The 18,477-nt window shown below is 46.6% G+C and overlaps 1 protein-coding gene across 1 annotated transcript in view; it reads right to left on the bottom strand.

Annotated features, from left to right (window-relative positions):
* NEK11 (NIMA related kinase 11) overlaps positions 1–18,477 on the bottom strand; it is a 205,745-nt gene that overhangs the window by 26,914 nt on the left and 160,354 nt on the right. Inside the window, exon 15 of the mRNA XM_084754389.1 lies at positions 13,609–13,705. Coding sequence (XP_084610515.1) covers positions 13,609–13,705 — 97 coding nt within the window. The remainder of the gene's footprint in view (positions 1–13,608; positions 13,706–18,477) is intronic.

Genomic DNA, 18,477 nt, shown 5'->3' with positions numbered 1-18,477 from the left:
ATGTGTGTGTGTGTGTGTGTGTGTGTGTGTGTGTGTGTGTGTGTGTGCGCATGCACACAAGCAGAGGCCAGAGGAGAGTGCCATGTGCCCTTCTCCATCGCTCATGGCTTTATCCATTTGAGACGTTTCTTTCTAAATCTGGAGCTATGCAGGTGGCCTTGTCTCCTGCCCCCTTGTCACAGCACTAGGGTTACAGACACACATCTATGCTCAGTTTTTTTTATATAGCTTTTGGAGAATTTAGCTCAGGTTTTCCCAAGTCATCTTCCAGACCCAACATAAAGCATTTTTGAATGGGTTCTGAGGATGAACTCTCATCTCTATGTTTTCAGGGAAAATTCTTTACCAACCAAACTCCTAACCCCACTAATAAAGGAATAACAATTCACTTCTTTAAAACATCTTAAACAGAGTTGGGCTCAAAACAAAGACCCTCAAGAACTGCTTTGAAGAAGTTCAAGTGAATAAACTTAAATCCCACGCCCAGCACAGCTGGCTCCAGGGCCCCACTGGCAAGGGTTTCTGCATCTGCTGAACTCCTGGTCACGTGACAGAGTGAACCCATTCCCACCAGGTCGTCCCTCCACCGAGCCACACGGACTTGGGAACACCAGGACCGTAATATCCTTCCACTTTTTCTAAGTTTCATTCATTATTCTGCTCTGGACTGAGAGAGTTTCAGGATATCACACCCACAGGGGCTTGATAAGGACAGCTCGGATGCCCTGACTCTACCCCATGTCATCAATAATCCAAACAATGGGGGGGGGGGAGTTTGGCCAATATCTACATACCTTACTGTCTGGGAGAAGCAGTCAGCCTCTTCCCTAAGGTCCCATGACCTAGGAGCCCACTGTGCAAAGCTGGAAACTTAGTCAAAACTCACTGAATATAGCCATGAACACGAGGCTTCCTTCTCCTTATGAACCTGGTTCAAAGCTTTTCTGCATCAAACAGATAGAAATATTTCAAATAATATTGGAACAGTTATATCAGTTTATTGCTATGATTAGCCACCTCAAGATGGTACCTATTGCTCCAAGATGTGAAAATAATAAGAACAATACATAAGGTTAAATAAGAACTTAGCCACACACTCCCCATCCCTGAACCTCTGCCTTGAAGTTGGCCGCAACTAGTGGGCCCAACTTGGGGATTTTCTTCTTGATTTCAAACTTGAATAGTTTTTTAAAAAATTAATGAAAGAAGTATTTTTATAACAAGTTATGGATCAACTTATAAGCCCAGAAGCTGATGAATGGTAATTGAGAAAGTCAAGCAATAGGCCAAAGAAGGGGGCCTCACTTACTGGGTGCCCTCTCCATGCTACAAAAGGTACAATCTAACACTGAGGTGCTGACTGTTTCTCCTCCTCAAAGGGGAAGAAACCAGGTACTGAGAGACACAGGGATCCGTCTAAACCCACATGGAAAGAACCAGGCTGTTAAGGACCTGACACCCACTCTCTTCTCACAGCAGGTCCCATGAGGCCTCCTAGCATTTAGACAGAAAATATGGTTGATGATGCGAAGGTGTAGGCTTCAGTTGGCACCTCTGCACATGCACCTTCATCTAGGAAAAAATATACCCAAAGACGTCTTCAAGGGAGAGCATGAAAGCCTGAGGACCTGGGTATGAGGAACGGAGGCGGGGTGTCTGCAGAAGAGATGGTCCAGAGGACGCCAGAAACCCTGGTGAAGAGCACTCTCCAGAAGGAAGAAATCTCCAAGCTGCTCAGTATGACAACTGGCTGGCAGCCCCCACATTCAGGCCTTTTGGGAAATTGTCCTCAGCTCAGTCCAAGGCCTGTCTGCACTCGGCTCACACCCAAGCCGCATGCTGCAGTCCATGCTCTGTTGTTTTAATATGGAAGTGCTAGTTTCAACCAGTTGTTCCTTTAGAGTCGCTGTCTTATTAAGGAAAGGGAATGTGGAGGTGTGTCTATCATCTTTCAAGTCAGCGTTGAAAACCTAATGAGAACCACCACAGGGTCATCTCTTTCTACACTGAAGGATTATTTCAATCAGTAAGACAGAATTGGCTTTATTCATAAGGCACTAGAAATGCTGAAATAGTAAGTTCTCTACACACGCACAGAGAGAGAGAGAGAGAGAGAGAGAGAGAGAGAGGGAGGGAGGGAGGGAGGGAGGGAGGGGGAGGGAGGAAGAGAGAGAGAAGGTACCTGGCCTAAACAAATGAGATACTATCAAAATATATCTCCTGACACAAAGCAGCATGTAGAAGGGGGCGGGGTTTGAGAGCAGCATGTAGAAGGGGGCGGGGTTTGAGAGCAGCATGGAGAAGGGGGCAGGGTTTGAGAGCAGAAAGAGCAGTCCTGGCTGTCAGCTTTAGGATGGCCCTCCACTTACCCTTTCCTTACCTCTGATCCTGTGGAGTTGCCATGTGCTAATAACTACGAGCTTAGAGAGAACAGGCTTCAGAGTGTGCTTCCAGGTACATAAAATTTCTGTGGAAACAGGCTCCCTAGAATTTCTGAAGGGCCTGGCTTTTGTGTCACCCAGCCCTGTTACCAGTGCCCCCCCACCCCGTCCCCCAACTCCCATCCCCTGCCCCCCTTCCCCACCACACCACTGCACCCAGCAGTGCTTGCCAGCTGGGTTTTAATCAGACTCTCAGGCTCTCAGACACCTTGACATGTAACCTGGCCAACTCTGGAGACGTCAGTGGGAAAGTTTTAGAATCTTTGCAAATACCACCTCATCATTTGTTAAGACAAGGTGGCCTGTCCACTTCACACGTATAAGGCAAGAGCGACGTGCACTAGCAGGTTTCTGGTTGAGTGCACTCCCTGCACAGAGCAAAGCGCTGAGAGCAAGCTTTCCTTCACATCACACTGCCACAGAACCTGAACTGACAGACCTCGTGTCCTCCTTGGGGAAAACATTTTCATAACATGGTACTGCTCAGCCATGACCCTTAGAAGCCATTGCCACTGCACCATGAACTATGCATCAAGCTACTGAGAAGGACAGCGAGAGCCACGGTCTTCTCATCGCCGGTGTAACCGTCTCCTGTTAAGGTCTTGGGATTGAAAGTGAAGGAACAATTTCAATAACATGAGAGTCAGCTACTGAAGACTGAACCAATTACTGCATTTGACCTCAGTGTTGCTTCTGGAACCTTCTCTGGCCTTTTACAGCCTCTAAAGAGTTGACTTCAGCCCTCTGTGCCAGAGCTGTTTTCTGACCTTGGTAAGATGTCTTAAACAGTTGACAGGCAAGTTCAACAATGAAACTGCCAGAAATTTATTCATAGTCTTCCTCCCTCCGTACCTCCCTCCCTCCCTCCTTCCCTTTCTCCTCCCTCCCTCCCTCCTTCCCTCCCTCCCTTCCTCTCCCTTCTTCTCTCACATGTGCCCCTGCACAGCGCTCAGCAGACATAAGACCTACTGCCATCTGGTGATGACACACAAGAGGCAGAGGAGCTGGCACAGAGCACCGGAGAGGGCACACACTGTTCCAGCTGTGCTTGCACGCGTGCACTGAGAGCAGTCCATCCAGCATACCAGAGCGCCCAGCAGCCCCTCACCGTCAACAGGGACTATACATGAGGGGCTGCGAGATGGCTCAGTCAGTGAGTGCTTGCTGGGCAAGAATGAGGAACTGGATTCCTATCCTCAGTGCTGACTTAAAACGCCGCTTGTAATCCCAGTGCTGGGGAGTCAGAGACATGATGATTCCCAGGGCTTGCTGACCATCCCCTTTAGCCACACCAGTGAGCTCCAGGTTCAGTGAAAGACCTTGTCTCAAAAACAAACAAACAAACAAACAAACAAGGTGCTCTCTGCCCAATTCAGACCCTCAGGTCTTCTCATGACTTCCCACTTTCAGACTGAGCCTTGGGAGGGTGGTTCTAATGCCCAGAAATCTCCGATTATGACAGTGGAGGCTACTTCTATGGTGCCTAGGCAGTAAGACCTCTTGTGGTAGTTTGGAAAGGAATGGCCCCTATAACTCTTGTGTGTGTGAATTCCTGGCCCATGTGGAGTGGCTCTATTTGAAGGTGTGGCCTTGTTGGGGCGGGCTTTGAGGTCTAATATGCTCAAGCTTTGCCCAGTGTGGCATATGATCTCCTACTGCCTTCAGATAAAGGTGAAGAACTCTTAGCTCCTTCTCCAGCACCATGGCTGCTTGGATGCTGCCATGCTTCCTCCCATGACAATAATGGATTAGACTAAACTTCTGAATCTGTAAGTTAGCCCCCAATGAAATGTTTTCCTTTATAGAAGTTGCTGTGGTCATGGTGTCTCCTCATAGAGGTAAAACCCTCACTAAGACAGCTCCCAACAACTATAGACCCCGACAGATTTCTAGCAGCAAAACTAGAAGTTTAGCCTCAGAATTTTCTAGGTGGTAAGTCCCTTCAATAGAACATTCTTAGGATGAGGAACAAATGCCAGAGAGGTGCCAGGGACTACCTCAAACCCCGCCTCTCCTTATGCCAACAAAGAAATCCAGATGCACAGGCTCTAACCAGGCCAAATTCTTCTTCTAGATTGAGAGCCACCGTCCTAGCCGCAACCACAGCCTGTGGTTTGATGGAGATACAGACACAGAAAGATGCCAGATGGAGGCTGCCAGGGACAGGTATGATGGAGACCTAACCCACAAGGGGCATTAGTTAGGAAAAGACTGAACGGTTCCTTGATCTTGACTGCGCTGTCGAAACTGATGGACCTATGTACTTAGAAGTGTGAATGCAATGGCATTTTATACTTTACATAAATAAAAGTGGCAGTATTGCCAAAACTCAGAACTGTATGTTAAAGGGGCCCATGGTTTCACTGTTTATCAATTCTACATCTCCCTTACTAAAATAAATGTAAACCAAGTATATTTTAGGTCCTTAAAATTTGAGTGTCATAACAAAGACATTTATATGAATATATTTTATGTGTCATTTGACTTTTATTAGTACTTGTCACTGGTAACGAATGCCTCCCCTGAGTGAAAATCCTGCGCCAATGTTTCTCCAACTTTGATGTGACTTGACACTGTAGAGAGTTTGGTACAAGGCAAGTTCTGATTCAGGAGCCGCAATGCCAGACAGCCTGCCTTTGTTACAGGCTTCCAGGTGATGCCGATGCTGTTAGAAGGTCTGAGACACTAGTGAGACTACTGGGTGTGGAAAGCTGAGTACAGGAACTGTCTGCTCAGGTGGAATGAACCCTTCTTCTTGCCTTAGCCCGTATCAGTCAAAGGAGCCATCTGTTGATGACAGTGTGCCACTCTCCTCAGACATGAATGCTGCCTAGCCATCATCCCGAAGGGTTTTCTTTTTCACCTCCAAAATGTAGCCTAGACCAAGACATGGACTGAGTCTAGCTCATGGTGATAAAAAAAAAAGTTCCGCTCAAGAAACATTTAGAAACTTTGTCCTAGCATAGAGGTTTTGGGAGGCTCATGAAACCACCAAGGGCCCCATCCACCCACCCACCCACCCATCCACCCATCCACCCATCCACACATCCACCCATCCATCCATACACCCACCCATACATCCACCCATCCATCCCACCATCCATCCATCCATCCATCCATCCATCCATCCATCCATCCATAAATAGCAATATCTTTGGACGTACTTGGCAATTGTTCAGTAACAAGAAGTCCACACTGGTTTCTTTTCATTCCCCCAACATCCCAAAGGCTTTGAGGGTACCAGTTCACCAGTGTAGAGGGCTAAGCACCGCCTGTGCCCTACACCAGACACTCATTTTTGGAGTGGTCTTTCCTATAGATATAAGGTGCTGGAGGATGAAAAAATGGTTGACTTATAGTCTACGACTTCCTGATATTTTTCTACAGAAAAAAAAAAGCATTGCTGCTTTTCTTAAAGCTAAAAATAAAATAAAGCTATATGTGCCTTTACAAATGTTTCTTCGGCAAAAGATGCCCTCAGGCTAGTCATCTCTCAGCAGACCAACCCTTGACAACACTTCAGATTCTTGGCTGCAGGCTTTCCGGTAGGAAGCAAATAACACATGTATCAGGAGCTCATTATCAGTTGTCAATAGCTGTGAAATGTTTGCTAAATGCCATGAACCCTAAGGAGTGAATAAAGTCCCAAGTGAATGTGCGCTGTTGATATGGCAAGGCCAAGCCAAGGACCCTGTCCTCAGTCCCATGGATGAATGGCAAAGCTTTATCCTCTGGGTGAGGCTCACGAGATAGCAACGTCTTCCTTGAAGATTCAGTATGAATGTTGAGAGTGTGCCTTGAAAATGCCCATCACAGCTTTCTCCTGCAGGATATGGATGGCCTGAAGCCTGCTCCCCTACAGCAGCTGCTTCTCTCTACATTAGTTAAGCCCATGTCCTTGATCCAGCTGTAGACCATAAACACTGCCTCCTTTTTTATCTGCATATAATACCCATGCCACCTTGGATGTAATCATCTGCCGCTCTGTTCAAATCTATACAATAAACATGCTGGGCATCTAAAGCACCTCGGTTTCTCCATTAGAGAGCCCGAACAACCAGACCCTAGCATCATTTCTGTGTGTCTGTGTGTTTGTCTTTTCTTCGTTCCCTTGATGTCCTGGTCAGGTCCATTCCTGGAGCTGAGCCGAACGTGACAATAAACTATGTTTAGTGCATTTTTGTGTTATTTCCGAGTGCCATAAAAACAAGCCCAAGAGGAAATCTTACTGTGCAGGTGAGAAACCTGAGGCACAAAGACGTTGTGCAGCTTTTCCAAGGACACATGCTATCACTGGTGTTAAAGGTTGATTTCTGCTGCTGAGATTCAACACTCTGACCTAAAGCAGCTTAGGAGGAAAAGGTGTATCTGGCTTAACTGTCTAGGTCACAGTCCATTGCCAGACAAAGTCAGGACAGGAACTCAAGCCAAAACTTGAAATAGAAACCATGGTCAATGCTGTTTGCTGGTTTGCTCCCCATACAGTTCAGGCTTAGCTAACTTTCTTATGCACCCGCAGCACCACCTGTTCTGGGAATGGTGCTGCCCACAGTGGGACTTCTACATCAAATAACAATTAAGTCAATGCCCTGCAGGCCAACACAGCTAACAAGGACAAGAGTAAGCGGGACTTAAATCCAATCAACAAGGCCCCCACCTTCCCTTCACTACTGTTCTAGGGTTGACCTTGTGCTGAACACTGACTCTACTGAGTCACTCAGGGTTGACAGTGTGACCCCATGTGTTCTGCTCCTCAGCTTCCTCAGAGAGCTTTACATTCTCACAATAGGAGATGATGACATCACCACAGGCCTTTAGAGGCACCTATGACTGAGCTGGAAGCTATCTCCATGTGAACCCAGATCTTGCCTAGGATAGTGGCGGGGAGATTTAGTTGAGTTTTGAACATCTAGAATTTGAGATGCTTACTGGGCGTAAAAGAGAAAATGTTGAAGATCATGTTAATTTTTATGTATATATTGAAATATGAATGGATAAAATTATACTAAATAAATAGAAGTTATAATAAGCCTTTACTGCAACATGGAAGAATTGGTGAAGCACAGGCAAACAAAACTGGCCATGAATTGATGCTCGCTGCATTGAGTCTTGGTGAAGGGCTTAATTATACTGGACATTTTTATATAGTCTTCAATTTTCCAGAATCAAAAAGCTTAAATTTCACACAAAATTGAGTATGTTGAATACCACCAAAATGTCTTGCCTGAGTCAAATAATAAGGAAACACAAGACAAATGAGGACGTCTCACAAAACTGTTTTATGCACTTTCAAAATGGCAGTGTCATAAGAACAAGAGAGTGACTGAAGAACAGCGTCACTGCAAATGTCAATCATGACAACAGAATGTCCTGTGTGGTCCTGCCTTGTATCCAGATCAACAGTAAACCATGAGCTAGGAAGATGATGGCTCAGTGGAGAAAAGTGCTTGCTGGTGGCCTGAGCTTCACCCTCATTCCCTCAGAACCCAGGTATATAGCTGGATGTGGTGACATACCTGTAATCCCAGCACTCCTATAAAGAGATAGAAAGCAGAGGCAGAAGAATCATCTGGAAGCTTGCAGGCCTGCTTGCCTTGAGTACAAAGCTTGGCAGCAACAAGAAAGACCCTATACAGGGACTTTAATCCAGTAATATGGCTACCCTGGCTGGAATACAGACACGCCCTTAGCACACCTTTCATCCCTCTGGATGGAATACAGGCAGGCTCTTAGTTAGTACACATCTTTAATCCCAAACAATGGAGGTAAGGTCAGTTTGTAGCAGGAAGCACTGATGTTTGAAAGTGATGTCTAATTGAGTAGCAGACAAAGTGAAAAATCAGAGAAAGATTTGACAGAATAGGATATGCCCAACTCTCCTGTGAACAGAGAGAAAAGGGGTAGGCAATTTAAGAGAGAGCAGAGAGGGGGCGGGAAGGAGGCAGTTTTACTGGGACAGTAGTACAGAGACAGCCAGAGAAAGAGGAGCCTGAAGACTAGAAAACATCGCTAGAGTTCATTTGAGACCAACAGACCAATTCTGTCAAGAGGCTGAGAGAGAAGTCAGACTGAATCAGTCAGCTTGGAGAGGAGGTTGAGACAGAGCAGCTAAGTTGAACCAGGCAGCAAGAGTTCAGAAAGAACAAGAAAGGGTGAGCTTATTCAGCAGTAAGCCTCAGAGGCTGAAAGCATTCTAGGCCTAGATAAGGTTTACAGAGGCTGGAAGCTCCAAGGACTAGGCTGAGGTTAGCAGACAGAGGCAGTAAAGCTCCAGGATGACAATTATATCAGTCAAACAAAAGATGCTTTTTGGATGCCCCTGCCTCACCAATGTTCAAGAACAACTGACTTCTGAAAGTTGTCCCCTGACCTCCACACACAAAGGTGACACCTGTATGTAGGCCTATACTCACACATGATTTTTACATGCACATGTGCACACACACAGGCACACTATCTATCTATCTATCTATCTATCTATCTATCTATCTATCATCTACCTATCATCTGTGCTTACATACTGGCCATATATATACTTCCGCACAGCTAGCCTGCTTCCTTCTCTTTACAGTGCATGTATCAATCTCAAGAGCACAGCCTCCAGGCCCTTCTGCACACTAAGCTCCATCCCAAGTCACCCAAACTGTAGAAATAATGCTGCCACTCTGCAGACCAGGAAGTTGAGTCTTCGAAAATAACTCACCAGAGTTATGGTGTTATGGGGTTATAGGCATGGGCTATTCAGGGGATAGAAGTAGGATGAGAGTGAGCCTAACCTGGGCTATGAAGTGACACCTGTCTCAAAAAACAAAAAACAAAAAAACAAAAAAACCACCACCACCAACAAAGAAAAACTCACTCAGCAAAGGCCAGAAAAACGCCTATTTTAGTAAAGCCAAAGACTTGATTGCAAATGGCCAAGGGCAGCTTCTCCCCTCTTCTCTTCACCTCTCTAAATCTCTCTCCTCCATGAAAGCCAAGGCAAGTTTCCACTTCTCTCAGCGGCCTCTTAACCTTCCATCTGACCATGTTTGGTACCCCATCTTGGCTCTTAGCCATGGCCTTGTGTCATATAACCCCCAGTCACCATCCAGCCTTTGACTCGAAGTCCGGCTCTTGATAATCACTATCATCTCTCTGGGGGCGATGTCATTCCTTGTTCTTTTCTGCGCTTTCACAGTTGACACCTGGATGATGAGCGCATGTGTCCCTGTACAGCAAAGGGACAGCAGGGCTCCCCTTCTTAGGCTGGGTCCCAAGTTTGAGAATCTCAGAAGATGCACAGCTCTGCAGCCTCAACTCCCTGCACTCCCTCCCACCTGCTCTCTCTCTCTCTCCTCCCTAGCTTCCTTCCTTTCCCTTCTTTTTTCTAGACTCTTATAGAGCCTTATAGAATGGACTATAGGGGACCATAAGTTTCTTTTGGCCCAAAGGAGCCCTACGCCAGTAGGAGCAGCCTAACTGCACTGGTTCATATTAAAAAGCAAGCCACAGAATTGCTGGGCATAGTGAGCATTGCGCACAGAAGACGGAATTCCTGCCCAGAGAAGGGGAAGTGCACAGGAACGTCCTACCTTAACCAGAATCCATTTGCAATGGATGCCCACTGGGAAAGAGAAAGCCAGTCTTCTCCTGGAGTCTCCCTGGGCTTACCAACTGCCCCACGCTTCAGGGCACGCCCCATGCCCAGAAGTAGGTGGCCAACAGTGTGTGTGTGTGTGTGTGTGTGTGTGTGTGTGTGTGTGTGTGTGTGTGTACGTGCGTGCTTGCTTGCTTTTTGTTTTGGGATTTTGGTAATTTTGTTTGTTTGTTTTGACCTTATTTTTATGGTTTTTTTTTGGTTTGGTTTTTGTTTTGGGGGTTTTGTTTTTGTTTGTTTGTTTGTTTTTGAGGGAGAGAAAACATCAAGTTGGGTATGTAGCTAGGTGGGGAGGATCTGGAAGGAGTTGAGAGAGGGAAAAGAATATAATCAAAATATATTGTATATAAAACTAAAAAAAAAAAACCCAAAATCTAAGGAAGAAAACAACCTACTACAAATAATAAAATTACTAAAATGAACTTTGGTCGGTTCAATTTTGAAAAGCCTCTTTCACTTTAATTATTTAAGGCATTTTATATTATTCTAGGTAATGGGATGTTATGTACACTGCAAAAGTAATGACATCTTCAATTTTAAAAAGATTCTAATCCCAGCACTCAGGAGGCAAAGGCAGGAGGATCTCTGTGAGTTCGAGGCCAGCCTGGTCTACAAAGTGAGTCCAGGACAGCCAAGGCTCTGTTACACACACACACACACACACACACACACACACACACACACACACACACACACACAAAAAAAAAAAACCCTGTCTGGAAAAAAACAAAGAAAAAGCCTCAAGACCATCTTAACATTCAAGAATAAACAAGTCTGCTACTGTTTTTCTCTGTAAAGACCATGAGCTGAGAGGTTAGTAATCTTTCTGTTCACTCTTCCTCACCAGGAGAGACGGAGGCAGGAAGAGTGGGAAAATCCACCACTACATATAGATTGTTGTGGAGGCTAATTGAAATATCATCTGTTTGAATGTTTTGTTCTCCCAAAGATAACACAGTGAAAATTAACCCCTAATATCATCATATGAATAAGTGGAGCCATTTGGGAGCTGACCAGGTTACAGAAACTCAACCGTCATGAAGAGGTTTATTGAGTTGACAAAATGGCTGGAGGGAACTGGCGAGGCCACTCTGCCCCTCCTGCCATGTGAGTGCTCCGCACTTAAGGTGCCATCTAGGAAGCAGAACCTGGCCCCTCACCAGACAAGGAACATGCTCGTGTCTCAGATTGCCACACTTCGTAATAAAACTGCATGCTTACCAATTACCCAGTGTCATGTATTTTTCTATAGCAGCACAAAAGGACTAAGAGAGACTTTGCTTCCTACAAGTGTCAGGCGACAAATACCCAAACACGTGGCTGCAGCTTTGGGACAGAATAACAGACAGAGGCTAGACTGCAAAGTGCCATTCTGACGGAGGACCAGAAGAAGAAAGCTGCAGAGAGCCCCAGGCTTCTCCGAGACCATCCAAGTGGCCAGGGACAGAAAACTCAGTGGGAGTCAGACCTGCCCTGATGCCAGCCCGGAAGGAAGTTGGTATTAGAAACAAGAGGGAAAGCTGACCTCACTATAAAGTGGCCAAACCCTTGGCTGAACTATGGTCATGTTCAAGTTCATTAGAAGGAAGACGTTTTGCTGCTGCTGAACCTGCATGTTGGGAAGAGGGAATCTCTAAACAAAGTGTGAAGACTGAGGCATGCGTTCTCACCACTGCTTGTAGGACAGTGTGAGAAGGGAAACGTGAATTACAAACGGAGTTCTCAGCCGGATCATGTAAACAACAGAACAGCCATGCTTCAGTGATGTAGTCAAACAAGTGTTTGGTAAGGTTTGTTTGTACACAAGGAAGCTGAATGTTAATCACCAAGGCAACTGGAGGACCATCGCAAAGGCATCATAGGGCTCATCTGAGGTGCATCCCCATCACAGAGCACCAGGGCCTTGAGGGGACAATGTTCCACAGGAGAAGCCCAGATCTCATGGCACTTGAGGCTTCCTGCTAGCACCCACTCAGGTTTCTGCTTCATGTATTTGGGCACTATGCTCCTTCACTAAAGTGGACCTCGCTGCAGCTTAGACCACTGCTCTGGTAGGAACACACTACAACCTCTGGCAGGGTCTGTGCAATGTTCACTCTTCAGGCACACAGAGTGTAAGATCTGTGGAGAGGAGACACAGCTACCCCACAACGATTCAGTATGTGGGAGAGCCTTGAGGTCCAGGCAGAGAATTGCTGCAGGGGTAGGAGGGCGACAGATGGCCCCACTAAGGCAGTATCTAGTGGTGCTGTGGGCCTAAGGCCACTCCTGCAGAGCTGCCAGCATGTGAAGCTAGTCTGGGAAAGCTGGGGGTATGAGACTCCAGCTCCTGAGAGTAGCATGGGCCTTGTCATCCTGCTGTGTCTGTAAGAGGGGACATGGAACCATAGATGATTCTTTCTTCTTCTTCTTCTTCTTCTTCTTCTTTTTCTTCTTCTTCTTCTTCTTCTTCTTCTTCTTCTTCTTCTCCTTCTTTCTTCCTCCTCCTCTTCCTCATTCTTCTTCTTCCTCTTTTTTTTTTTTTTTTTGGCTTTTCGAGACAGGTTTTTTTCTGTGCAGCCTTGGCTGTCCTGGATTCACTTTGTAGATGAGGCTGGCCTCGAACTCACAGCGATCCATCAGCCTCTGCCTCCTGAGTGCTGGGATTAAAGGCGTGCACCACCACGCCCAGCTCCCATAGATTATTCTTAAGCCTCAAGATTTATTTATATGGGACTGGGAAAATAGTTCAGTCAGTGAGTAGATTATCATGCAAGCATGGAGACCTAAAAACCCAATGCCCAGATGTGATGGCAGGTGTTTGTAATACAGGACAGGGGAGGTGGAGACAGGGGGATTCTGGCACTCACCCTCCAAGTAGCTTAGCCCAAACAGTGAAATGCAGGCCAGGGAGTTACATACCTCAAAAGAAATGGTAGATAGTGCTTGAGGAGGAGACACACACACACACACACACACACACACACACACACACACACACACACCCATGCACCCACGCACGCACATGTACACAATTTACTTTTGTTCTTGTTGGGTTTGGGACTTACTTGGTGACAGTCACCCTGTCTTCTTTTGGCATTCTCTCCTTTTGGGCTGGGAGAGTCTATCATAGCCTGTTGCCCCACCGATTTGGAAGCACTTGACACTTTTGCTTTTGCAGGGCCACAGCTGGGGTAGGGGATAGGACCAGGTGGGCTCCTCCAGATAAATGAGATTAAAGTCTTTGTAAAAGATGCTCCACATAGTGCTCTGCCCGTTGGCAAATCGCCATGAGAGAAGGAAGTGACAAGGTACCATCTTGGTGGCAGAGCTATCCGGTCATCACCAGACAAGGGAACTGCAGGCCCCATGATCTGTCTTCCCAGTCCTCACAATTTTGAGAAATGACTTTGTACTATTTATAAATTTCCCAGTATCAGACATTTTGTTTTAACACCTAAAGGAACTACGACAGCATCACATGACTCCATGACACGGTTGGTGTGCTCTAGCACCACGTGCCTTGGCGTCAGGGAGCACACTACTTACTCCTTCATTCGCCTCATCTTGGTCCTGGCCGCTGCGCTGTTGAAAACTGTTGGTCCGGGGGACATGTCTGCCACCTCATTGGTAACGGTCCTTGTGTCTGAAAAATCAATGCACATCCCTTACTGACTCCATTCTATACACCCGAGGTGACATTCAAGGGCAATCAGAGAAGATCGCTAATCCACCTTTGCCACAGGTGATGCTACATTAATTAGAAATGAATTCAATTATCACATGCACATTAACGAGATTTATTCCAAATGATATGAGTTTTTACGGTTGTGAGATGCACAAAGATTTCGACAGCTAACCTTCTCTCAGAAAAGACTGTTTAAAACCATCTCGTTATTTAAAAGACAAGTTTTCTATATTAGAAAACTTGAGGAACTGTATCTTTAGAGCCAACATTCTCGGGGAGCTTTGGGCCAGTTTCTCTTAGCAGGTGCGATGTCCTTTAACTGACATGGGTGTCTGTTGATACACACACCTTCCCTTGTGTTTCTCAACCCCACACTTGGCCATTAGCTCTTTATTTGAGTGAAAAGCAGTTTGCTGCTGGGGTGAGTCCAGCAGTGTGAGGAGGCGGTCAGAACTGCTGAAAGGGTAAAGAGCTGTTAAGGAAAGGTGAGATATCACACACTCTGCTGGGATTCTCCTCCCTGAGAGATCCCAGAGGCCCTTCCAAAACACTCTAGGACCGGGAGACCCTGGAACAGCATGATTTCCCATTAAGAAACTGAACCCAGAAACTGGAGAGATGGCGCAGTGGTCAGACAACACTAGCTGCTTTTAATGAGGACCAAGCTCAATTCCAAGCACCTAGGTGGTGACTCACAAGCATGTGTAATTCCTGGTCCAGGCAATCAAACACCCTTTTCTGGCATCTATGGTGCTAAGGCATGAAAGGGGTGCACAGACCCCGATGTTGGCACAACACTCATATGCATAAAACAAAAGGTAAAAGTTAAGGAGCTGAGCCAGGCTCACTGCAGAGGGCCCTATACACCCACAGAGTGGGGCGCCACACTCAGGCCCACTGCTTTGCCTCCCTGGAGCTGGGGGAGAAACTCTGTCTCCTTAGGAATAGTTCCAAAATGCTTCTTACCCATTGGGAGAACCCTGTGTGCCCATACTCTTTCACCAGGTACATCCATGGAAAGGCCCAAGCTGCCAAAGTCCTGCTTTTTTCTTAGTGAGTCTTATGTAAATATGACTGATTTGGGAGCCACTCAAGGAAGCAAGGACCAATTGCTGTTTTATATAGTAGTAAAGCTATTTTCCTCCATATTTCAAAATGTTAAAAAAAGTGAAGTGCCACGCCTTTAATCCCAGCACTCGGGAGGCAGAGGCAGGCGGATCGCTGTGAGTTCGAGGCCAGCCTGGTCTACAAAGTCAGTCCAGGACAGCCAAGGCTACACAGAGAAACCCTGTCTCGAAAAACCAAAAAAAAAAAAAAAAAGTGAAGTGCATATTCTAGTTTCTTCCCACATAGCTCCTCCTTTGGGGGAGACCCTGCAGGCACGGGCTCTGCGCTGAGCTTCTTGCTCTTATAGGCTTGGTTGAGATGGCATTTATCCTGCATAACTTTGTGAGGCTCTGCTCTTTCCTCAGGGTAGACCCCTGGCCACAGAAGCATTGGATCTCCAGGCATGAACTTTGAAGAGGGCACACTCCAATTAGTCAAACAGCCCATCTGTCCTCCTGGTACACATGCCGTCACGTCACTCACAGACACACGTGACGCAAACTGATCGGTGTCCCTCTCTCATTCCTATGCCATGGCAGCTTCCTGTCAGCCTTCATCTTCCCATGGGCCCTGGCCAGGACAGACGCTTGTCCCTAGGCAAAGATTTGAATGGCAAAAAGGAAGGCTTGGAGTTCACTTCACTAAAGTGTAGGTTTTGTCTGAACCTGAAAAGTCATTAAACGATTCAAAAGTATGCTCCAGGTGAGATGGAAAAAAAAAATGAGTTCTGCCAAGAGTGAGAGGTAAGCTGCTTTCCCCTCTCTGGGAGAGGGCTGACAAGTCCTGAGGAGCTTATGTAGCTAAAGGTTAAAGCAATTTCCAGGGTGCTAAGGGTTATTTCAGGCTGACCACTCTCGGCATTGCTGGGAAAAGATGCTAGCACAAAAGAGGTAGAGAAGGGGGTGAAATGATTTCGGGCTGCAGGACTGGCAAAGCTTGGTGCTCGGGAAATAAATCCTTCTCCACACTGCTCATGGGGCAGCCTTTTCATCCTCTCCACCCGCTCTCTGACAGGAATAGGGGTGGTTCTGTGTCAAATAAAAAGACGATGCATTTAACAATTGTGGCAAAAATAATGTAGATATCTCCTAGCACCGAGTGCCAAATGCTAATTTGATGTGACTCCCCCAGAGCTCCTGTTTAAAATGCGGATTTGTAGGGCATAGGTCTGGAAGGAAGTGGGGATCTCATATTTCTAATGGTTGTCTTTGTGGCGCTAATGCTACTGGCCATGGGAGTGCATTGAGTAGCAAGGCTTGGAGACCAAGCTACGTGACATGGGTCTAGTGCAACAGGGCAACACAGGGCTCATCCAGAAAGCAAGACAGAGCTGGTTCCTTCATTCTGTAGCACTCTCTGGACCCACCATGGTGTTTTACTTATTTATTCTTTCTATTAAAAATTTCTTTTATTCTTTTTAACTAGATAATGTCCGTTTTCCTCAGGAATTAGTGACATTCAGAGAGATCTGGGAGTCCCTCTAGTTCCCAATTCAACCCCACCCATACCCGAGCCCTTTGAAGATGGTGACAGTGACCATGGAGCTGGGTTCTGGGAGCAGGAGGTGGCAGATCTATCTTCCTTGGGGAGGTAACTGAAAGGGCGGGGGGACGAGCGCACAGAGGCAAGACATTTAAGACTCTGGCAAATGTTTCATGGTCCCATCAGATTTTACTCACAAAACACACACTCAAATATAATATAAAATGTCATTAAATCCTGAATGTGTGGCACTCGCCTACACCTGGGTCCTGTGTAACTGCAACACACACACACACACACACACACACACACACACACACACACACACGGCTCCTAATCCTGGAGTTCTTTCTTGAAGTGTTTTTTTTAATGGAAGAATCTTTCTATGTTGCTAATTAAATTTTCTCCTAACACATTTCTAGAGATGTTCCATGCAAACAGAAAACAGTATGTGTGAGAATGTCCAAGTGTCAGATGCAGCTGTGATGCCAGATCTCTAAAGACAACACTGAGCTCTCCCTCCGCCCAAGGGTCTTCTGTCATGGAGCGGGAATAGCATCCCGCACTTGCTTTAGACTGACCTTGTTTTGGCTGCACCTCCATCATTTTTCTAAAGCACACTGTTTATGTATAATATTTATGGTGCTATAAGGTGCAGGGGATGCAGGCAAGTATGAGGGTCACAGCCAGGCCACTCACCTGTAAAGACCACAGCTGCTGTTCTAGCTCTCTCCAGCCTCGTGACCCTCAGGCTACCTCCCCGAGCCTCTGCTCTCTCATTGTACATCTAGGTGATTCCACCAGCTGAGGGCCCATGGACAGGAGCAGGACTTCAGTATGGGACACAGAGTTGATTACGGAAGAGACTCTCCACACTAACACCAATAATGAGCTGCAGCGGGGACCAGGTGCAGAGAGACAAGTGGCTGGGGTGCCCCCAGCATTACATGACTGCAGGCAGAAGCACTGTGAAGCATCTTTGCTTTCCTGTGAAATCAAAATGGTGAGGATTATAACACCTGACACATCCCATGGAGATGTTGTGACCGTGAGGTGAAAACACAAAGGTAGGGCGAGGCATGCGTAAGCAGAAGCTGTACTGGCAAGGCTCGGCTCTTAACAATAGTATCAGGCTGCCTCCCACTCCTGTGGGGCTCTCCCCAGCAGAGCTGTCTTCCCTGCAGAGGCGACAGCTTGATGGCGCCGACATTTTACCAGAAGAGAGAGAGTCTCCTCTCATTTCTTCGGAGATTTCCCTTTACTCATTTCAGTTGCTGGATAAGTGACCTTGATCACAAAACAAAAGCCTATACTTGTACTTGTGCCACTGCCTCTCCCCCAGCCCCACCCCCCACTCCACCCCCCACCCCCCATACCCCCTGTTAAACTTCCTGCCCCTGGGACAGGAAAGAGCTGATGCAGGCACTGCAGGGGTGGATATTTTGGCAGAGATCTTATTAAGCATGGGGGACATTGCTTACTCAGGGATCCTTGCAGATGCTGCCTTTGGTGTGCTGGTCCCTTAGAACACCTGCGCACAACCTCCCTTAACCCTCTCATCTTCCCCTTAAGTTCCCAAGGCATAGCCAGAAATTAGCAGTTGCTTGGCAGGCATCCTTGTCCAAATGATTGTGAAAGCATGTCACAGTCATCGTGGCCTGTTTCTCCTCTTTGGAATGGGAAATGATGGAATAGTCATAGCCCTGGGGGTGGTCTTTTTTTTTTTTTTTTCTTAAAAGAGACAGGTGATCACCATTTCAGACTTTACAGGCCATGCAGTCGCTGTCATATTTGTTCAACCCCACTGTTCTAGGATGAATACAGCCGTAAGTACAAGTGCGAGAATAAACAAGGCTGTGCTCTAGGGACACTTTATTTACAAGAGCAGGCAGTGAGCTTGGTTTGGCCTGCTGGCCACAGTTTGCTGACCGCTGGCCTCAATGATGGAGATTTACCATGGTTCTGAGTTGGGAGTGGCTCAAGGCAAACTCCTCTTTTCACCAATGATGCAGAAACTGAGGCAAGGAGGGAACTGTGAAACTTGCCTGAAGTTGCCGAGTCAGAAGGGAAAGAGTTTTGGCTAGAAGCACAATTGTCAGATGCCCCAAGAGTACCCCTCCTAATCCCCCAGATATGGACTT

The sequence above is a fragment of the Acomys minous genome (genome assembly GCF_964271855.1).
Source record: "Acomys minous genome assembly, chromosome: 13".
In the NCBI taxonomy this organism is placed as follows: Eukaryota; Metazoa; Chordata; class Mammalia; order Rodentia; family Muridae; genus Acomys; species Acomys minous.
This window is presented reverse-complemented; position numbering and strand designations above follow the sequence as displayed.